This window comes from Oncorhynchus mykiss, chromosome 3 (genome assembly GCF_013265735.2).
Source record: "Oncorhynchus mykiss isolate Arlee chromosome 3, USDA_OmykA_1.1, whole genome shotgun sequence".
Lineage (NCBI taxonomy): Eukaryota > Metazoa > Chordata > Actinopteri > Salmoniformes > Salmonidae > Oncorhynchus > Oncorhynchus mykiss.
In genome coordinates this window covers 20,420,868-20,440,434 of record NC_048567.1, presented here as the reverse complement: position 1 = coordinate 20,440,434, position 19,567 = coordinate 20,420,868, and the positions used below count along the sequence as shown (strand labels likewise).

Genomic DNA, 19,567 nt, shown 5'->3' with positions numbered 1-19,567 from the left:
GCCCAATCCCACAGCTTTTTACCAAAACATAATGCGGGGAATATGCTTTGCTATTGTTTCAACGGATGATTTCCCACTTAAGTAGAGTATTTGATTAGCTTTCGTAGTGGTTGTCTTTCACGTGGGCAAACAGGGTGACATATAACCCTATGTACAGTTGAACATTTCAAGCAGACATACATGATTGCTAGATGAAAATATATAACTAAACTCATGGTAAGTTGCAGTGGAAATGTAATGCCATCTATAATAATTAGCATTTGCAATAGTTTTCAAAAGAAACAGAATGACTTGCAAATAGAATGCAGTGATTTAAATGCATTTGTAATTACCTGGATTAGGACTCAAGGTAATTGAGTAATGAGGGAAAAGGTAAAACTTCTCTACCAAGAAAATACCATCACTGCTCAAATTAATAACAATGTATTAATGTTTTATTCTAATTACAATAAACAGAACATAACAGTCCCTTATTTGTACAAAAATACCTGAAAAGGTTACAATTAAGAGATAAGCCATTCAGCTATTTACAGATCGAAGCAAAGCACAGTATGAATACAGGATCTTTCTCTTAAAAAGAGATACAGGTTCTTGTTTTTTTGCATTCCCTGAAATACATAATGGTTTATATTTATATAGATCTATATATATTTGCTTTACTCCTTTGTACAGTCACTGTATCTTGCATTGTGACAATATATGCAAAGCACAAGAGTCATTTTCGATCACTGGAAAAGGTTCCCATGAACGGTCCAAAGTCAGCTCTGGTTTAGTGCAGAGAAAAAGGTCATCAGAGGCACCTGCTGCATTTTAGGCTTCTTGGGACAAACAGACTTACACAAGAGAAACGAGGACACCTGTGCTGTACTACTGTTTGGGAGAAACTACTGGTATTCTGAAAGAACATCATAAAGGCCGAACATCATAAAGGCCAAACTACTTACTAAAGAAAAAATGATTTGGTGAAATACTATTAACCCCAAGTTGATCAACAGAACTACACAACATCGCACATACAAAATCTCACTGGTCTGACGATATGACCAGTTTTCAACAGGCTCCATGTCAACCCTGAGCAACCCAGTTACATTCATTTCTCTGAAATATAAAAAAGTACATTTACTTAATTCACTTTCATCAGTTCACTACTTTGCAGGTGATTCAATGTCACTAGTAACATTCTAGTTCATAGCAAGACACTATGTGAGAGAACTCGCCTCTGAATACAAAAAACACCTATCTGTATCTAACAGGCCTAAACAGTTAGTGTTGAGAAGTCAGTGATGTCTGAGTAGCTTAGGATGACTTGCAGGAACTATGAAAAGATGTACACCGTATGCCCAAGCCAACTCCAGTTCCATACCAGCAACATTTCAATATTACAGACATTTGTGAAGAGGTTTTTACATGACAAACATTTAAGAAATAAACTCGATATGCACATTAAACCAAATGATAAAAATAAATCAAGTTTCTTCATTTCATAAGTAGTTAAGAGTAAGCCAATGCGGTAATAATAGTGATCTGTAACCTAAATACAGTGTTGCATCTACATGGTTTCATATGCTAATATGGTACATTGATTCAATACACAACTTTTACATGAGTTGCATATTGCATTGTACAGCTAAGATTACCACCGGAGGAGGCAATTCTAACTGATTTCTACTGAAATCATTATGACCAATGGGAAGCTATATTGTCCGACGTTTTGACCGAATTTAGCAAAGGAGAAGTAAGCAGCTTTGGCACCTAACCTGCTCATTGTATAGTCATAATGATTCCACACCCAGAGCCATACATTAACATATATTATATATTCATGGCTCTGGTCACACCCAATAAACAGTGAAGTGTAGCTCTGAAGTTACTCTCAAAATTCTATAGAAAAGGGTACTGCAGTGGGCATCTAGTGGTGCCATCACATCCAAGCCTTTCTAATTGGATAATACACACTACGCTGTGGAAAATACTTGGCCATTTAACGTACTGTACACCAATTCCTTTTTTGCAATTGTGGCTCAAGTATTGTAAAGGTATAGCTTCACTTCTGACACAAGAAACAAAGTTCTGATTAACGCAAAGTTTAAAGAGTGAAAGTTCTGTAAAATGGAAGACAACTAACTGTAATGAAATGGGACAGAGCAACTGAACTGACAGCTCAAAAAACAGTGTGTATTTGAAAATCAACTCATGAATTAAATATCTAGATATGAAATGAATTTGATTGACATTATCAGTGAAAGTCACACTTAAGAAGATGTTAAATGTTGAAATATGTAAAAAAAAAAATACATGTAATCTTCTTCAACCTGTGTTTGAAATATTCTTGAGGGGTTCATGTGAAAAGATTTCCTAAATGTAGAAGAATGTGTGAGAGAAAGGCATTAAACTGAATATCGATGTGAAACGCACTGTGACTGAAATATTAGTGACTTTTATTCCCCACACTTTTTCTACTGACACCAATTTGGAATGAAAACCATGACATTAGGGAACACCACTTGAATGTTACTTCATAGTAAGTGTTGGTGATAAAATAGTTTGAGTGTTCAAACATAAAAAAATTATAGGCTTTGTAATAGATGCTTTGTAATAATTACGCGGTTCAATCATTCCATGGTAATGATAAAACAGTAACGAACAGCACTGAGAAAAGAGCTACATTTCAAGTAATCACTCACATCCAGGTATATAAATAAATTTGCATAACAATACTTGAAATGATTGAGTCATTGCATCTTATTTTTTGAAATGTCATTGTGCAGAACTTGTAGATCGTGTGGCTAATATTCTGTATCTGAATCTATCCAGCTTAAGACACTATAAATAAAAAGATGGCTCTTTCTTAATGTTGCGTTACAGGTAAAAACATCTTTACAAATCTGTGTGTTCACTGCAACCTTGGACGAGGCTGGACAGTAAAAACCCTTCCACTTCAGGGTATTATCCATTACTAGGGCTTCACAGTGTCTGTTCTAAAAACAATCATTCAATCACATCATGGAAAAGAAAAGCAACAAGTCTAAAATTAATAGACTTGGGGTGAATCCCAAATGGCACTCTATTTCCGATATAGTGCACTACTTTTGACCAAAGCCTTACGGGCCCTAGTCAAAAGTAAGGTAATGCACTATGTAGGGAATACGGTGCCATTTGGGATGCACCCTTGGATTAAGAAGATGGGTCCTTGTAGCAGATGAGTCGATTGATTCCAGTTGCATTCTACAGACAGCACAACAGACAGACCAGACCGACCTTGGACTGTACACGTCAACTCTGAGCTAGTCAGATCCCTCTAGTGGATCACAAGAGCTTGATGTAGTGGTTATATTTCCCTGTGTTCTGACGGAGGGAATGCAAACAGGTGGGTTTAAAAGAAAACTGTGGCACCCTCCCGCCCCAGTGGCCTGTTAGATTTTACTCATATAATCATAACCATGTCTTCAGAGTGCTTACAACATGGAATTACAGTCCACAAGATGGCCATATGCTTTCCAATGTTTTACATATAGCTTTATTATTGTGTTGACACCAAGAGAGACCCAAGAGCAGAGCTGTTATGTTGCTTGTTATCACCTGAAGAGCAGCATGGTAGCCTAGTGTCATTCTGAATACGTACTGTAGCCAACAATAGAAGGGTTGGTTATAGCACACGGTATAGGACTAGGCTAGCAGCGTGGACCTCAACAGCTATCTATGGACTTAAATGAGTGGATGAGACGGGGAGTGAATGAATACCTGTAGTAGTTTATATTTTGGGGGGAAGTTCATGTGGAACACCGGATGGTGAAGCTGATGATGGATTGATTTAACACTGAACTGGATGTAGTGATTGAGTTGTTGTTGTGTGACTGTTAGAAATCTATACGCTCCAGACTACTGATAAGAAACTAAAACGGACTAAGAACACATTTGATGCAGTACTAAAATGTCATGAATACAAACGCCTGTGAGGTCACCAAAGAAAGAAAGAAAGAAAGAAATGAAGAAAAGTCCTATGAGAGTGGAATGAATGGATCCTGTGTAGTCCTTGAGTATCCTTCAGCTCCATCCTAAGTTACCAGCTCCAGCCTTTCCTTTCCTACAGCTTGACAGAGACAGCTGGCCTCGTGATCTGTCTCGTGATGTTCTTTTTACGAATATCAGATTGTCCATCCATCCCTCCAACACAGGAGGGATTTGCCATTGTTGGTAACGAGAAGAATGAGACAGTAGAGGAATTCTTCTTCAGTCAGTGTGGAAAGGTCTGTTCCCAGTTTCACAAGCGCCAAACTAGAAAACAATCAGCTTTTCAAAAACAGGTTGTAGTATAGATGATTTGTAACAAAAAAAATACTTTCATTATGTAAAAAAGTGGCCCAGACTAAACAAAGTCCTGATGATTGTACAAGGAAAATAAAAACTAATTTGATCTCATAAACTGTCACTAAACAGTGTCAGTGGATCAGAGCTTATTGGTGACTATGAATACACACTTGAAAATGTTTTTGTTTTTTACAAGAGTTAATAACAACGTGGTGCAGCTTTTTGCTTTTATTTTTGCTTCTTTATCTCCTCCTTCCTTCCGAAACACAGAGGTCACTGAAGTCCACTGGCGTCCGTCCTAACCCCCCAACCACTCCGTCCTGTTCCATCCGCAGTCTCTGGCAGCTCATGACACATCAAGAACAACAGGAGTTCATCACTTTAGCTTCTCCTAAAGTAAAAGTCTTGAGTTTGTTTTTAGGCAGAGTCCGGTCAAGTCATAGGTCAGGGGTCATAAGGCTACGAGGGTGCAGGGGTGCTTGAGTTTACAAGGCAGGACTCCTCTGTTGAGCTGGTAGAACTCCACCAGCTGGATCAGGTCGGTGAATTTGGTGGACCCGTCGTCAAGGCTGAAGAAGATCTGGCCGTCCTCTTCACACTGCAGGACGGACCATAGAGACAACAGTCAGGTGAGAACAAGAGGAAGTAATGGACAACAAAAGTGACTTTACTCCATAAAATTGTTGACTGTTTTACTTGTTTTTTTAGTGTGCCTGTAGTCATAAGAGAGATGGGGAGGTCAAGGAGAGAAAAGCCCAGAGGCAAGATAAAGCTCACTTACCGGTAAGATCTGGAAATGCTTGATTTTCTGGTGATGGCACAGTGTGAGGACAAAGGCCTTTGGGTTGCTTTGACTGTCCCTCAACAGAAACAACCTGAGCACAAAAGGGGGAAAATCAGTCTTTGGTGAAAACGTCAATGTCGGTAAAATTTACAAATTTAAATCCAACATACATTGGCATGTGGGCTGGGCATTCTGAAGATGCAGCACTTTAATAACCAAATAAATCCCAATTAAATAACAGGTTGGCTGTGTGGTTGCAGAGACTGAGGAGTCTTACCCGTCCACCTGGCCTTGTTGGTGGATCATCCGATGGGACTCTTCTCGCGTTATCCGCCCATGGAACCACAGCTGTGTTCTGTGAATAACTGGACATGGAAGAGGAAAGGAGAGCTTTAGGACAGGAACAAGGCTTTTATCTACACAGAATGTAGCCAACTCAAATAACAGAGCGATTGTGAGAATTTATGTTGTTGAATTACCTGAGCTTAATAAACAGGGATGTAGTGGACTGGGACTACCTAGAATGTTCATCCGTTGACTTCTCTTCTGAGATACAGAACAAACAAACATGGATTAGTTTGTTACTCCATTGGTACAGCTGCGTGACGGATAGCATGATAGCTTTGTGACAAGCATGACTCAAAGAAAAGTTGTTGCACTCTAGCTCAGATTATTTCTAAATCACCAACAGCAGTACGTTTTCTTTCTGACCATAAGTTCATATTGTAATATCTTAATAACGTTGTAGTCGCATTGTGGACAGGTTGTAATAACATTGCTGTAACGTAGCTACGTTGTAGTAAGGTTGCATTATTGCTGTAGAACCATTGGAATAGTAACATTGTAGTAGCGTTGTAGAAAGAGACCCACCCTCCAGGCATAACCCTCCTCCATGGCAGCGCTCTGGGCCTCCAAGGGATTGTCGATCACCCTGCCTATCCTTCCTGAGAAATCCATGGCAACCAGAGAATTCTCAGACACACTCCGCTAGAGGGAGACAAACAGTGCCAATGTCAATACACTTCCAATGTAGAAAATGCCCTGTTACAGTACTAGGGCTCTTCCTCAATTGTCTGTCATTGAAGTCCTCCTCTCTCCTCACTTCCTTCTCAAAATGCACTGAACAGGTAACCTAGCGGTTAAGAGTGTTGGGCCAGTAACCGAAAGGTTGCTGGTTCGAATCACCGAATAGAGGACACAAAGAGTCAAGGAAAGACAACCGAGAAAGAGTCTGGATGTTAACAACAGTTTGACTGGCATGGTGGCAGTAAGGAGCTAAAAGGAGAGGCTTACCACTGGTGTTGAAAAGTGTGACAGAGTTTTTCTCTGCTGAGGAATCTTGTAGTTCTGATAGAGGACTATTCCATACTGTGAAGAATAATGAAAGTATCCACAAATTAAAAAGTTAGCTATTGGTTGACTTCACCCAAAGAAAAGCAAACCTTCCAAAATATTCATAAAATTCATAAAGATAGATAGTATTCAAATTAGCATGGTATAAGTGAGTCTCACAACAACCCATGTGAAGTGAACTTGCATCTGATACAACCCTCTGGTATAACTGAGGCACTACTTTGCAGTGTATTGAGGGCTTGTTGCCATGGAATTGGTACCTTGAAGAGTCTGAAGGCTGTCATCCAGGACGTTCTGCTCTGTTCGTCTTCAGTACACAACATCCTCAACTCTTTCAGCTCAGTCCTCTTGTTTGGCTGTCAATTAACACACAACAACCAATTAGAGAGACCAAACAAACACCTCATCATTAGAAACAACCATTCAGACAATATGGTTGTACTAAAACACTCCTCCCTCGTACACTGCCATATCCCATGAGATGATAGTTGATCTTGTTCAGGGTTGGTGAGAAAAACTGTAAACCATTACGTTACAAGCAAAAATGTTGTAATCAGATAACAGATACTTTTGAAAAACTAGATGATTACTTATAGGATTACTTTGAAATTCAGAAATTCTTGATACCTTTCTGTTGTCTCAATGACATTTAAATCAGCATTGAAAAAGGCGCATGTTAAAGTTTTTCTGCCTGAGCAAGTCTGAGACCACTATGATGACACACCAAATAAATGTGTTAGATGGATTGCGGGAAAAGAGCAGGAATGGGCTTTTGTAGGCTACAGTCCAAAGATTATCCAACTTGAATAAATGCTTGGAGGTAAAGACGACAGCAGTGGTGTAGCCTATGGGCAATACGGATATCACATATTATTGATATCTACAGTGGCTTGCGAAAGTATTCACCCCCCGTGGCATTTTTCCTATTTTGTTGTCTTACAACTTGGAATAAAAATAGATTTTTGGGAGGTTTGTGTCATTTGATTTACACAACATGCCTACCACTTTGAAGATGAAAAATATTTTTTATTGTGAAACAAACAAGAAATAAGACAAAAAAAACAGAACTTGAGCATGCATAACTATTCACCCCCCCCCCCCAAAGTCAATACTTTGTAGAGCCACCTTTTGCAGCAATTACAGCTGCAAGTCTCTTGGGGTATGTCTCTATAAGCTTGGCACATCTTGCCAATGGGATTTTTGCCATTCTTCAAGGCAAAACTGCTCCAGCTCCTTCAAGTTGGATGGGTTCCGCTGGTGTACAGCAATCTTTAAGTCATACTACAGATTCTCAATTGGATTGAGGTCTGGGCTTTGACTAGGCCATTCCAAGACATTTAAATGTTTCCCCTTAAACCACTAAAGTGTTGCTTTAGCAGTGTGCTTAGGGTCATTGTCCTGCTGGAAGTTGAATCTCTGTCCCAGTCTCAAATCTCTGGAAGACTGAAGCAGGTTTCCCTCAAGAATCTCCCTGTATTTAGCACCATCCATCATTCCTTCAATTCTGACCAGTTTCCCAGTCCCTGCCGATGATGCTGCCACCACCATGCTTCACTGTGGGGATGGAGTTCTCTGGGTGATGAGAGGTGTTGGGTTTGCACCAGACATAGCGTTTTCCTTGATGGCCAAAAAGCTACATTTTAGTCTCATCTGACCAGAGTACCTTCTTCCATATGTTTGGGGAGTCTCCCACATGCCTTTTGGCAAACATCAAACATGTTTTGTTTATTTTTTTCTTTAAACAATGGCTTTTTTCTGGCCACTCTTCTGTAAAGCCCAGCTCTGTGGAGTGTATGGCTGAAAGTGATCCTATGGACAGATACTCCAAACTCCACTGTGGAGCTTCGCAGCTCCTTCAGGGTTATCTTTGGTCTCTTTGTTGCCTCTCTGATTAATGCCCTCCTTGCCTGGTCCGTGAGTTTTGGTGGGCGGCCCTCTCTTGGCAGGTTTGCTGTGGTGCCATATTCTTTCCATTTTTTAATAATGGATTTTATGCTGCTCTGTGGGATGTTCAATGTTTCAGATATTTTTTTATAACCCAACCCTGATCTGTACTTCTCCACAACTTTGTCCCTGACCTGTTTGGAGAGCTCCTTGGTCTTCATGGTGTCGCTTGCTTAGTGGTGTTGCAGAATCTGGGGGCCTTTCGGAACAGGTGTATATCGACTCATGTGACACTTAGATTGCACACAAGTGGAATTTATTTAACTTATTATGTGACTTCTGAAGGTAATTGGTTGCACCCGATCTTATTTAGGGGCTTCATATCAAAGGGGGTGAATACATATGTACGCACCACTTATCCAGGTTTTTTATTTTTTGAAACAAGTCATTTTTTTTAAATTTCACTTCACCAATTTGGACTATTTTGTGTATGTCCATTATACATGAAATCCAAGTAAAAATCTATTTACATTACAGGTTGTAATGCAAAAAAAAATAGGGAAAACACCAAGGGGGATGAATACTTTTGCAAGGCATTGTACATAGCACATTGATGTGAATCACACTGCTGCTCTCTCTTTTAGCTATTTGTTCATTACGGATTGTGGTTGTTGTGGATGGCTGTTCACAAATGTATATGTGTATTTTAACTCAATAATAGTTGAATTGAAGAAGTTTAAGCTGCCTATAAATCATTGTTTTTTCAACCAGTGGACAGTGAGTGAAAAATGCACTCCCTCAACAGCTGCATAGTGCGGATCCCAGCCTACGGAATAAAAGTTTGAGTTGCTCCCTTCTAAACTCCTCTGTGGTGTTGTGCTCCATACTGTCAAAAACAAGATTCATTTAAGAAGACCACGAGTGGGGCTTTTATTGCTCAATCTAATCTGTGATGATTCAAAAATGTCCATGGGCCTAATGGATACATGATAGACTTAAACAGCTGCATATTATCCAGATACCAAAGTGTCACCAACAAAAACGTAAATATGGCATACATTTTTTACACGCAAATAGCACTTTTGGGGAGTGATCAAAGCATGCCATTCCATGAGAGCAGCATTTTTTTTTTTTTACTGATGAGCCCAATCATTTAGAAAGGAACCTTTCCAACCCTGATCATGTTGCAGAATAAAATAGGATTTTGTTGGATTTTAGTTTCATTCTCTATCCATTTATTATACAGCCAGAAAGTGGGTCAACACAGAGCACACAATGGCAGCGAAGCCTGCCTCTCGTCAGGCATGTCTCAGCAAGATACAGGATGCTTACCAAATGGCAACCCATTCCCTCTATAGTGCACCATTTGGGAAGCAGACACAGTCTAGACACGACACTGTTCAATAACTGTAATAGGAGACGGCTTGTCCTCCATAGAAGACAGCGGAATAATAGACAACATATGAGCATCTGAATGACTTGCAATGCCTCGAGTGCAGAGGCCTTTCTTTCTCTTGAACGTACCTTTATACAGAACTCGTAGTCTGTCGGCGCACTGTGTAGCTTCTTGCCTGTTGTTACTGTGAAGACATTGCTGTCCTCCAGGTCTGCTAGTAACTGTAAATGCCTGGGCTCCTGTGGAGGATAAATCAATAGCCGATGTCATTTCATCACGAAGAAACTTAGGCCTGGAGGTAGCAGAGAGCAGAGCTCCACTCAAATCAATAGCAGCTTGTGTGGTTGTATGGGACATAGAGAAGGCAGGCCTTTCTGAGCAGCAAGTATGTACACTGATGATTGAGGCAAGCAGCCTCTTAACTAACAACTAAAGTATTAGACTTTGTAGGCTATTTACTAGTGCAGTTTAAATGTGGGATATTGGCTAAGGGATACGGCAATACAAGCCTAATACTAACAGAGTTCATGTTCTAAGCCTACCATAGAAGAGAAAAGGCCATGTACCTTTGACGTTCCTTTTGTAGAAAAGTAAAGTCCTGAGCGTCTAAGGAACACGTATAGCTTCTTCCAGGATTTCCTGCCCATCTCTTTCACATATAAAAAGCCCTGGATCTCAGGACAACTGTTGGAGTTCAAGAAATTCTGAGAGAAGGAGAGAGAGAAGAAGGCTTTAGCACACAGCTATCATCATCAAATATCATCATTTTCATGGGGCTCGGATAAATAAACCTCCACCGCCTTCCTTCCTAGCCAGAAAACAAACATTTATATAACGAACAATCTTGGCATTCTTGTGATACCAATTTTTATGAGCCACTTTAAACATGGGAGAGAAATGTTCAGACAGATGTTCTGTCTTATGTAACAGTATTAACCAAGACACATACACACTGTAGAGACAGACAATTCAACAAGGACTTCTGATTCTGACAGCAAATTGTTCCAAGAACTGAGTGGAGCGATAAGATAAGCACCTACTGGTTTTAACATGCCCTGCAGAATACAGAACTCTCTCTGACACTGTCTCCTGACCTGACAAGATACTAATTAAAGCTGCAATATGCCACTTTTCGATGACCAAATTGACATAGAAATGCGAGTTAAGGATCTGACATTCTCATTGAAAGCAAGTCTAAGAAGCGGTAGATGTGTTTTATGTGTGCCATTTCTATGCTTCCCGTTCTGAAGTTTTGCTTTTGCGTCTTTTACTTCTGGTTTTGTACACCAGCTTCAAACAGCTAAAAATACTATATTTTTGGTTATGGAAAATATATTTCACGGCGGTTTAGACGGAACACTGATTCTCTACACAATGACTGAAAGTAGGCTAACTATTAGAATTTTTGAGCAGCGCACCTTTAAGTGATCCACTGTTTATGATCTGACTTGATTTGATTCCGACTGGATTCCTGCAACCGCCCCCAGCCTGCTCCTTAAAACTGACCATGTCAGGGATGGTATCATTTTAAAAGCTTTCTGCCATAGTGGATGGATTCCAGTCATGGCCCTTTTAATAATGTTTTGTCACACTGCTACATTTGCAGGCTGAACATGTAAACTTCATTCCATTAGAGCCTCAGGTCTTTAAAGGCACCATGCAGCTGCGCTGTGCTGCCTGGTGCAGAATGGGAGGATTTTGGCCTGATGCGCTGTGCTATAACATTCAGTACGTTCCTTTACTCCCCTCTCACAGTTGCTTCGCTTCAGAAGCTGTAATATCTGTCTGTCTGTTTGTCTTTCTGTTAGGCACACCTGGCCTGCGTGTGCAGAGACACTCGTATGTCAACAGAACATCAAGTGTTACAGTCTGTTCTCTGACAAGACATGCACAAGGAGGTCAAAGGTGAGATCAGACATACAGTACACAACAAACACTGAAGTACGCAGTATGCTGAGGCAGTGGAGTCTTTATGGTTCTACGGTACATACCTGTAAAAGTTGAGATGGTGGGATTGCACCATTTGTTTCCTGGCACCATGCAACCATATGCTCGGGAAAGAAATTCTGTTGGTAAGTGAGAAAGGGAAGGTTGTGGGTAAAAGGAAAATCAGAAGGATGGAGGTGGAACGCCAAGAGACATTAAATTAATCCCTTTTCCCAAATGAAAATGAAGAAAAACATTAAACAATAACATTTGTCTCATAACTTTTCAATCTAGTTTCAACCTGTTTCTTAAATAAGTACGTTTAGGGACAGTTTCCCAGACCCTGGTTTAGCCTTTCTGAGTCCAGGACAGTTATAGTCTACCAGTCTAACAGTGTTATCACAATCTGTTTATTTTTTTAAGTGTGAGTGGGGACATTACTATAAAGTGAGGGAAGGATGATTTTTCTGGGTAATATGCAACATTTAACAAGCACAACCAAACATTCGCCACTCATTTAAGAAATGCATTGCTTGTAAACAAAAAATAACATCCAGGCTGTTTAGCTTGATGTAACCGTTTACACATGTAGAGAGTATAAATAGGACAAGGAAAAACTCTGCATGCGAGCTCTGGGATTCTTTGGAAACAAATTAACAAAAAAAACCTACCAGGGGATTTCTGAAGAATTCATATTTGGCATAGTTCTTCCTGAACAGAAATCTGCCCTCGCTGGTCATGGATGCCTGCACTTGTACCACTAGCTCATGGTCCTCCAAGCACCTCTCTGTCGAGAGAGAGAGAATGAGCTAGTTACCAAATGGAAGCCTACACTAAGGACACAATATCACGTCTTTAACAAGAAAAAGTTTGAATTTTAATTTCCTGAACATTGCGTGTATAAGGCAAACGATGAAAGAACAAGCAGTTCAGCCTATGAACCCCACCCCCACACACACACACCCCTCCTCACCCATAACCCACTCCCCGCCTACTCTGCCCACCCCCTCTCCTTAACCCTCTAACCCACACACCCCTTATCTTATCCAAAACTTGCAGACAAATCAGCATGTTCTTACTATATTCCAGGGTTGGGGTCAGTTCCATTTCAATTCCAGTCAATTCAGGAAGTACACTGAAATTCCAATTCCAATTATTTTCACAGCTTTTCAAAGATGAACATTTGGAATTGGAATTTGGTTTACTTTCTGAAATGACTGGAATTGACCCCAACCCTGCTATATTCCTCTTCCCCCCCCCATCCTGTCAATGTCTTGAGCATACATGCACTCCCCCCTCTCTCAAACAATTAGTGGGGCTATGCTGCTATGCTATACAGGCCCTGCTGTCTGCCTGGACCACTGACCCTGCCTGGCCCCTGCTCTCTCTCAGGAACACATGTTTCACATCCAACTGTGGAAGCAGGATTCCTAAATAGATTTTGGCAGCAGGAAAGGAGACACTGGGGACTGGGGAGGAAGGGCCCAGGCTTTCTTGGACAAGCAGTAAGATTATCTCACTCATTAAGAGAGAGAGAAAGAGGAAATAGACAATGTGGACGTTTTCAGAAACTATGTGTGTAGTTTCATACTGATGTTGCAACCTGGTTGGATTCCAGTCCACTTATATATCAAGAAATGGAGAGCCAATTCAGTACCTCCTCTACCTTGCCTTTACTGAGGCTCTTTGGTGAGTCACTTCCTCTCTGACCATGAGTCAGTCAAGCCCCTGACTCACTAGCTTAAATCCTGTAGAGGTTGTAACCCTTTGTGGGGGAAGCTGAGGGAGGGTCATTGGCCATTATTCTTATCAGCTATTCTATTCACCCGATGACTGACAGTGGCCTTCTCTCGCTCTCTCTCTCTCTTTCTTTCTCTAAGGAAACACCCCCACTGATTGTGGGGTTGTCTTTCAACTATCTCCTGACCCATTCTGAAGAGAAGAGATGACTCAGTAATGACAGATGCGTTAGCCTTCTTCATACCAGGGAGTCAGGGACCTCGTCTCCATTTTGGATCTGTGTGTCTCCCTGTCTTTCCTAGTTTCCTCCTTAGTGAGGGGATTGGGAGCAAGGTTGGGAAAGCAACATATCTAATTGGCTGGATGTCATTCTTATACAACAAGGCCCATCTGGACAAGCCTGGTCAGATTAAGGAGCAATTAGGAAGAGTGACCTTGCCTTGCCTCTAGTGGACTGGACTCACCATAGAGAGCCTGCCCTAGCTCCATTCAGGCAGCTTCTAAAGGTCAGATCAGCCCTGGTTCCTTTTACAACGAATGGAGGTTGCGTACAAATGGCACCTTATAGTGCAATATAGTGCCTTGTAGTTCACTGTAAAAAAAAAAGTGCCATTTGAGATGCACAAAAGTCTGTAGAATTTTGCCATTGTAGAGGGATGAAGTTATACTTCATGGGGCAGCAGGGTAGCCAAGTGGTTAGAGTGTTGGACTAGTAACCGAAAGGTTGCAAGTTCAAATCCCCGAGCTGACAAGGTACAAATCTGTCGTTCTGTAACCCACTGTTCCTAGGCTGTCATTGAAAATAAGAATTTGTTCTTAACTTACTTGCCTAGTTAAATAAAGGTAAAATAAATAAAAAAATACTGGTTATCCCTACTATACTTAGCACGGTTTTGGCAGCGCTGACACCAAACCAATCAGAACAAATCATGTGACAAAATGAAATGAAATACTTATGTCATGCAATAAAATGCAAATTGATTACTTAAAAATCATACAATGTGATTTTCTGGATTTTTTTTATTTTTTAGATTCTGTCTCTCACAGTTGAAGTGTACCTATGATAAAAAATTACAGACCTCTACATGCTTTGTAAGTAGGGAAACCTGCAAAATCGGCAGTGTATCAAATACTTGTTCTTCCCACGGTATAAAACCTAAATAATTACTGAAAATAATACTGCATATAATTGTTACCCTTTATGTTGTGCGTACATATTGGGTAGACTACATTTCAGTGTTTAGGCCTAAACGTTCCCAGAAATACAGTACTTTCATTTCACCCATCTGCTATAATGAAGATATAAGCCCAGACACAACTTGTGTTTTATAATTGCTCGTTCCTTAGGGGGTTGAAGTTTGGAGCATTCAGTTTCTCAGAACTCTTAACAAATCACTGCAATGCCGCCACATTAAGCATTCTACGTCTTGACTTACACAACCTAATTTCAATGAATCTAACATTCAGTGAGACGAGCGTTATCCTGTTCAGCTATGGTATAAGCCCAAAGTAAAGTCCCCGAACAAATGTTGACTAGCATGGGGGTGACTAGATATACAGTAACTAGACAGAGCAAGGTACCTGTATGATCCAGTGATCGCTACTCCTGGTCTAGAATTAGATAATAAAGAACATCTCTTACCATATTATTATCATATTACTACCATATTATTACATGTGACCATGGACAATGGACATTCTTATCTCCAACTGTAAGTGACCGTATATCCGTTCTCAGGTACGGTAACAAACTACGGTTTGGGAGAGTGATGTCAGGGGGGTTCCCGTTGTCTCAGACTGCATCTCAAATGGCACCCTATTCCCTACATAGTGAATTTCCTCTAACAGGGCCCATAGCGCTCTGGTCAAAAGCAGTGCACTATATAAGGTGCCATATACACCAGACTCTGAAACCGTCTAAAAGACTAAGAGCAGGCGCGGACAGGCAGCTAACGACTGTTAACCAAAATAATGATATACAAGAGAAAATATAGGCTATAGGAATAGGCTATCTATTATTTATGATGACTCTTGGTTTCCATAGCGAGACCTCTGTTGACTTTAACATGAGCAGGAGAACATGTTCATTATCCAGTCGGCTTCTCACAGAGCGAGGGCAGAGGGGGGAGGGAGCGCTAGGCTATGTCCTGCCAGCCAGCCTGCCCACCAGCCCACCCATCCAGCACACCAGGTTGCCACTTACCTAGTCCGAGGAGAGGGTGATGCTCAACAAGTGCCCAACTGTTGTCATCCACACAATGGCTTTTGTACACGAGGAGCTGGCAAAGATCTCTTGCAGTCATGTCGGCTGGTATTTCCACTACTTTCCCCATGCCGTCCTCGCTGAAAATGTTTATAATCTAAAAGAGGAATGAAAAGGCCCTTTCATGTTAGAACTATTCCCAGACACAACCTCGTAGGCAGACAGACATAATTCAGATAGATGAGGCGCAAAGTTCAGACGTAGACAGGCATAGTTTTACATAGAAAGCATTTGTAATATATTACCAAGAGCTAATTTACTTTGATTCATAACCATGCGTGTTTGATGAGCATACAAGACATATACAATCCATTCTCACTGGCAGCGGTTTGTGGGAAAATATAGGTCATAAAAACATAAATGTGACACTCATCAGAATCATACTTCAAGCTTAAATACTAAGGGGACTGTTTTAGTCCTTCAATCCACACCACCTGTTTCCATAGAGATTATCCACTGACAGAATTAGGCACAAAGATAATGCATAGAAAGACACTGTATAGAAAGACACTGTATAGAAAGACACTGTATAGAAAGATACTGTATAGAAAGATAATGTATAGAAAAATAGTGTATAGAACGATACAGTATAGAACAAGATACTGTATAGAAAGATACTGAAATATACTATATAGAAAGATACTGTATAGAGGAATATAGTGCATTAATAGAAACAATGGATAAAACCCTGATAAATCCCCATCTGAGCACAGATCCTATTTCCTCTGGTTCTCCCAAGGAGATTTTAGTAGGAATTTAGCTTTCTTAGCTTTCCCACTTAGGCTACAGTACGCACACTTTGAACATGTCTTATAAAAATACATTCTCATTCCCTTCTCCAGCTATAGCTTCAACAAATTCAAAGCCTTACAACAGATCACATCTTCTTTCGACAGGAAAGGAAAAAACAATTTCTCCTTTCAAGGGGGCTTCGATTCATTCTGAGCCTCTCCAATATTCCCTCCTTGCTCGTCATATCTTAAAAAAAATACAAATGATCTTCGAACTTTATAGCGTATACTTTGACCCTCATCTCAGCTAACCTTCATCAGACTTCAGAGAAAAAGGGAAAAGCGGTTAAATATGTCTCTAAGAGCTTACCTCTACGGCCTGTAATAGGCAGCAGTCCGGAGAGCACGATGGCATTTTTGGAGTGAGCCTGCCTCCGCACAGAACACACACAGATGAACAACCCTCTCCACAACTTGGTCGAAAAAAAGACTGTAGTACAGCACAGTTCCTTACTCTCTGTCAGCGACTGCCTGTTATGGGACCTGTCACATAATCTCCTCTCCTCTGCCTAGTGCAGGACAAAGCAAGCAGATGGCACTATTTCCAGTCCGGCTAGCTGACAACTTCCCTCTGCATCCCTCACAAAGGGTTACAGCCATGGGCTTTTAGGTAGTGAATCAAACCACACTTCCTTAACCAATCATAGGGCTCGCTCAGGCTGATGTAATCATTCCCACACAGACACACACTCACAGACTCACACAACCTCTCTCTCTCTCTCTCTCTCTCTTACACGCACACACAGACTCACATACACAGATGCACAGTCATGCACAGACACAGTCAACTTTATCAGGCTGCAGCTCTGAATAGCTTTCAGATTATTTTTGAGTAAAAGTGAAAATGATCATTTAAGAGGGGTGTGGGGCAGAGCGAAAGAAGCCTTCGTTTTAACCTCCCAACATGTTCTGAAGTTTCAAGTGAGGGCTTGTTTCTTTTCTTTTTTCTCTCCGTGGTACAGCTTTGAACTTTGCAGTCAGAAATCTCTCTCACGACAGCGCAAGGCTCATTACGGGCTAAATTAAACAAACCTGAGTACTTGAACTTCTCGTTGGCCTCCCCTCGAGTCTAGCTTCATGCCAAAATTCTTTCTCTCAAAAGAACAAAACCCGGAAACTTAGTGTTTTCACTATTCCGTTCACCCACCAACCCCCTTTTGTTTTGTTTTACTTCAGATACTTAATACCCCACTGACTGGACTGACAAAGGCTCTGCCCCACCCTGTCTGGAGTAGACATTTAGCCAATGTCCTTTCAACATCCTCATTGGGTCAATATCTATATACAAACACTATGCTGAAGGGAGAAGGAGGATAATGGGAGGTCTTAAATAACAGTTCCCTTCCTTCCAGTGTAGGAAGCAGGAAGCAGCCATAGTGGCCAGGAAGGATGATTTAGGGTTTCACTACTATTGCCATGTTCAAAACAACTGGGAACTCGAAACTGGGAAATCTCTGACTTCCGACTTCAGTGCATTCAAGACAACTGGGAATTCCAAGTCGGGAACTCAGGCCTCTTCCTAGAGCTCCGACTTGCCGACCTGAAGATCACCGCCGTTACGATTCAACCTCGATTTTTTTTCAGGGTTTCCAGTTGTCTTGAAAGCATCATAAAGCCTTAAAGAGAGTTGGGCTATGGCAGGGGAGGGGAGAGCTAGAGAAAGAGTCCCATGCCAATAAAGCCCCTTAAATTGAATCGAGAGAGAGAGAGGGTGAGAAAGAAGAAAGAGACGGACAAGTAGAGAGGGGAAAAGATAGATGGAGGAAAAGAAAGAGACAGTTAATTAGAGGAAGAGATAGTGAAAGAGCGAGGGAGAGGGGAGGGAGAGAAATAGTGAAGGAGAAAGAGAGCAGATACACAGAGACAGACAATAGTGAGAGAGGTGGGAGAGAGAACAAGAAAGAGAGAAAGAGAATGTTATGTGATAGTAGTAAGTAGTAGTAGGGCTATGTGTAGTGTACATGCCACTATACTAGGCTTCCAGTTGTCACTGCAGCCACACCCCTCTCCTCATTGACTTATCACTACCTCAGTACTGGCCTGCCTGGTGAATCAGTGGGGAAAACCCCATGTCACATACCTACCATGCTGTACCACAACAGGACACACTACCACTGCCAGCAGCTAACATGTGTGGAATGAGATAGCACAACCAGTACTACACCACTACGCCTATTACATCACTGTTACATCGTATTATTATCCTAGAATACATACTGTACTGGATATTATGAGGAGAGGAGTCACGTGCTTTGACATGGGTGCAGAGGAGTCCACAAGTACACACTTCAGGGGGTAGAGAATTGGAGCACATGGTCCTAACTTAACCGAACAAGAGCAGGAACATAACCTCTCAACCTCTAAGTGGAAAATGTTTCAATCCAACATTGCATCCCAATGTGATGAAAGGAACAGAAAGACATTCAAGTGAGTGATGAGGACTGAGGAGACACGGCACACTTCCTTGACCTACTCCACTTTTTTTTTCTAAGAGAGAAAATAATTCCTTGTGTGCGAGGTGATAAAGAGAGAGGGGGGAAGTAAGAGTGAGAGGGAAAATGAAAGGGAGGAAGGGGAAGAGAGGGAAGGGAGAAAGAGAGAGGCAGAGAAGGAAAGAGAAAGACAGGGAGAAAGAGAAAGAGGGAGGGGGAGGGAGAGAGAGCGAGCTGGGTTGTCTTCCGGTTCTTTCTGAACACTATTCTCATTCAGTGGTGGGCCTCCAGGATGACTCAGGACTTGTGATGTAATTACCCAGGGACAAGCTGCTGAGAGCCCCAAGCTACACACACAAGAGTCCCTCTTCAGCCACTCTCATTCTCTCATAAACACACACACACACATGCAATGTCACACTTCAGCCACTCTCAGACACACATTACAAGTGCATTAAAAGCACAACATTTACATCAGGGATTGTGTTAAAAACTCTAGATTACTGGTCAATACTGGTTACTAGCCTCTTAGGGTCGGTATAATATGGACTGCAGTATAAATCTATAAGGTTGTGGTGACATCAGGTCCTCTCTACTCTACCTCTCTACCCACACCGGAAAGGAATGGTGAAGTAATATAGAGGGTCACCACTGAATAGGTTTTACCATGCTAAGTACTGTAAATGGTGC

General features: G+C 41.3%; 1 protein-coding gene across 9 annotated transcripts in view; it reads right to left on the bottom strand.

Moving 5' to 3' along the window:
- Positions 1-416: 416 nt before the first annotated feature.
- The window catches only part of LOC110512801 (growth factor receptor-bound protein 10), an 85,602-nt gene continuing 66,451 nt past the window's right edge, over positions 417-19,567 (bottom strand). For 8 of the 9 annotated variants that reach the window (XM_021592972.2, XM_021592974.2, XM_021592984.2 and 5 more), the window contains 12 exons: positions 15,595-15,751; positions 12,323-12,438; positions 11,717-11,791; positions 10,292-10,429; positions 9,854-9,964; positions 6,706-6,801; positions 6,386-6,460; positions 5,963-6,079; positions 5,572-5,638; positions 5,370-5,457; positions 5,090-5,183; positions 417-4,906 (listed from right to left, as the gene is read on the bottom strand). In XM_021592972.2, coding sequence (XP_021448647.2) covers positions 4,760-4,906; positions 5,090-5,183; positions 5,370-5,457; positions 5,572-5,638; positions 5,963-6,079; positions 6,386-6,460; positions 6,706-6,801; positions 9,854-9,964; positions 10,292-10,429; positions 11,717-11,791; positions 12,323-12,438; positions 15,595-15,751 — 1,281 coding nt within the window. In that variant the 3' untranslated portion in view covers positions 417-4,759. Of the gene's footprint in view, positions 4,907-5,089; positions 5,184-5,369; positions 5,458-5,571; positions 5,639-5,962; positions 6,080-6,385; positions 6,461-6,705; positions 6,802-9,853; positions 9,965-10,291; positions 10,430-11,716; positions 11,792-12,322; positions 12,439-15,594; positions 15,752-16,755; positions 17,066-19,567 lie in introns of those variants that run through there. The other variant, XM_021592999.2, reaches the window with a different exon arrangement.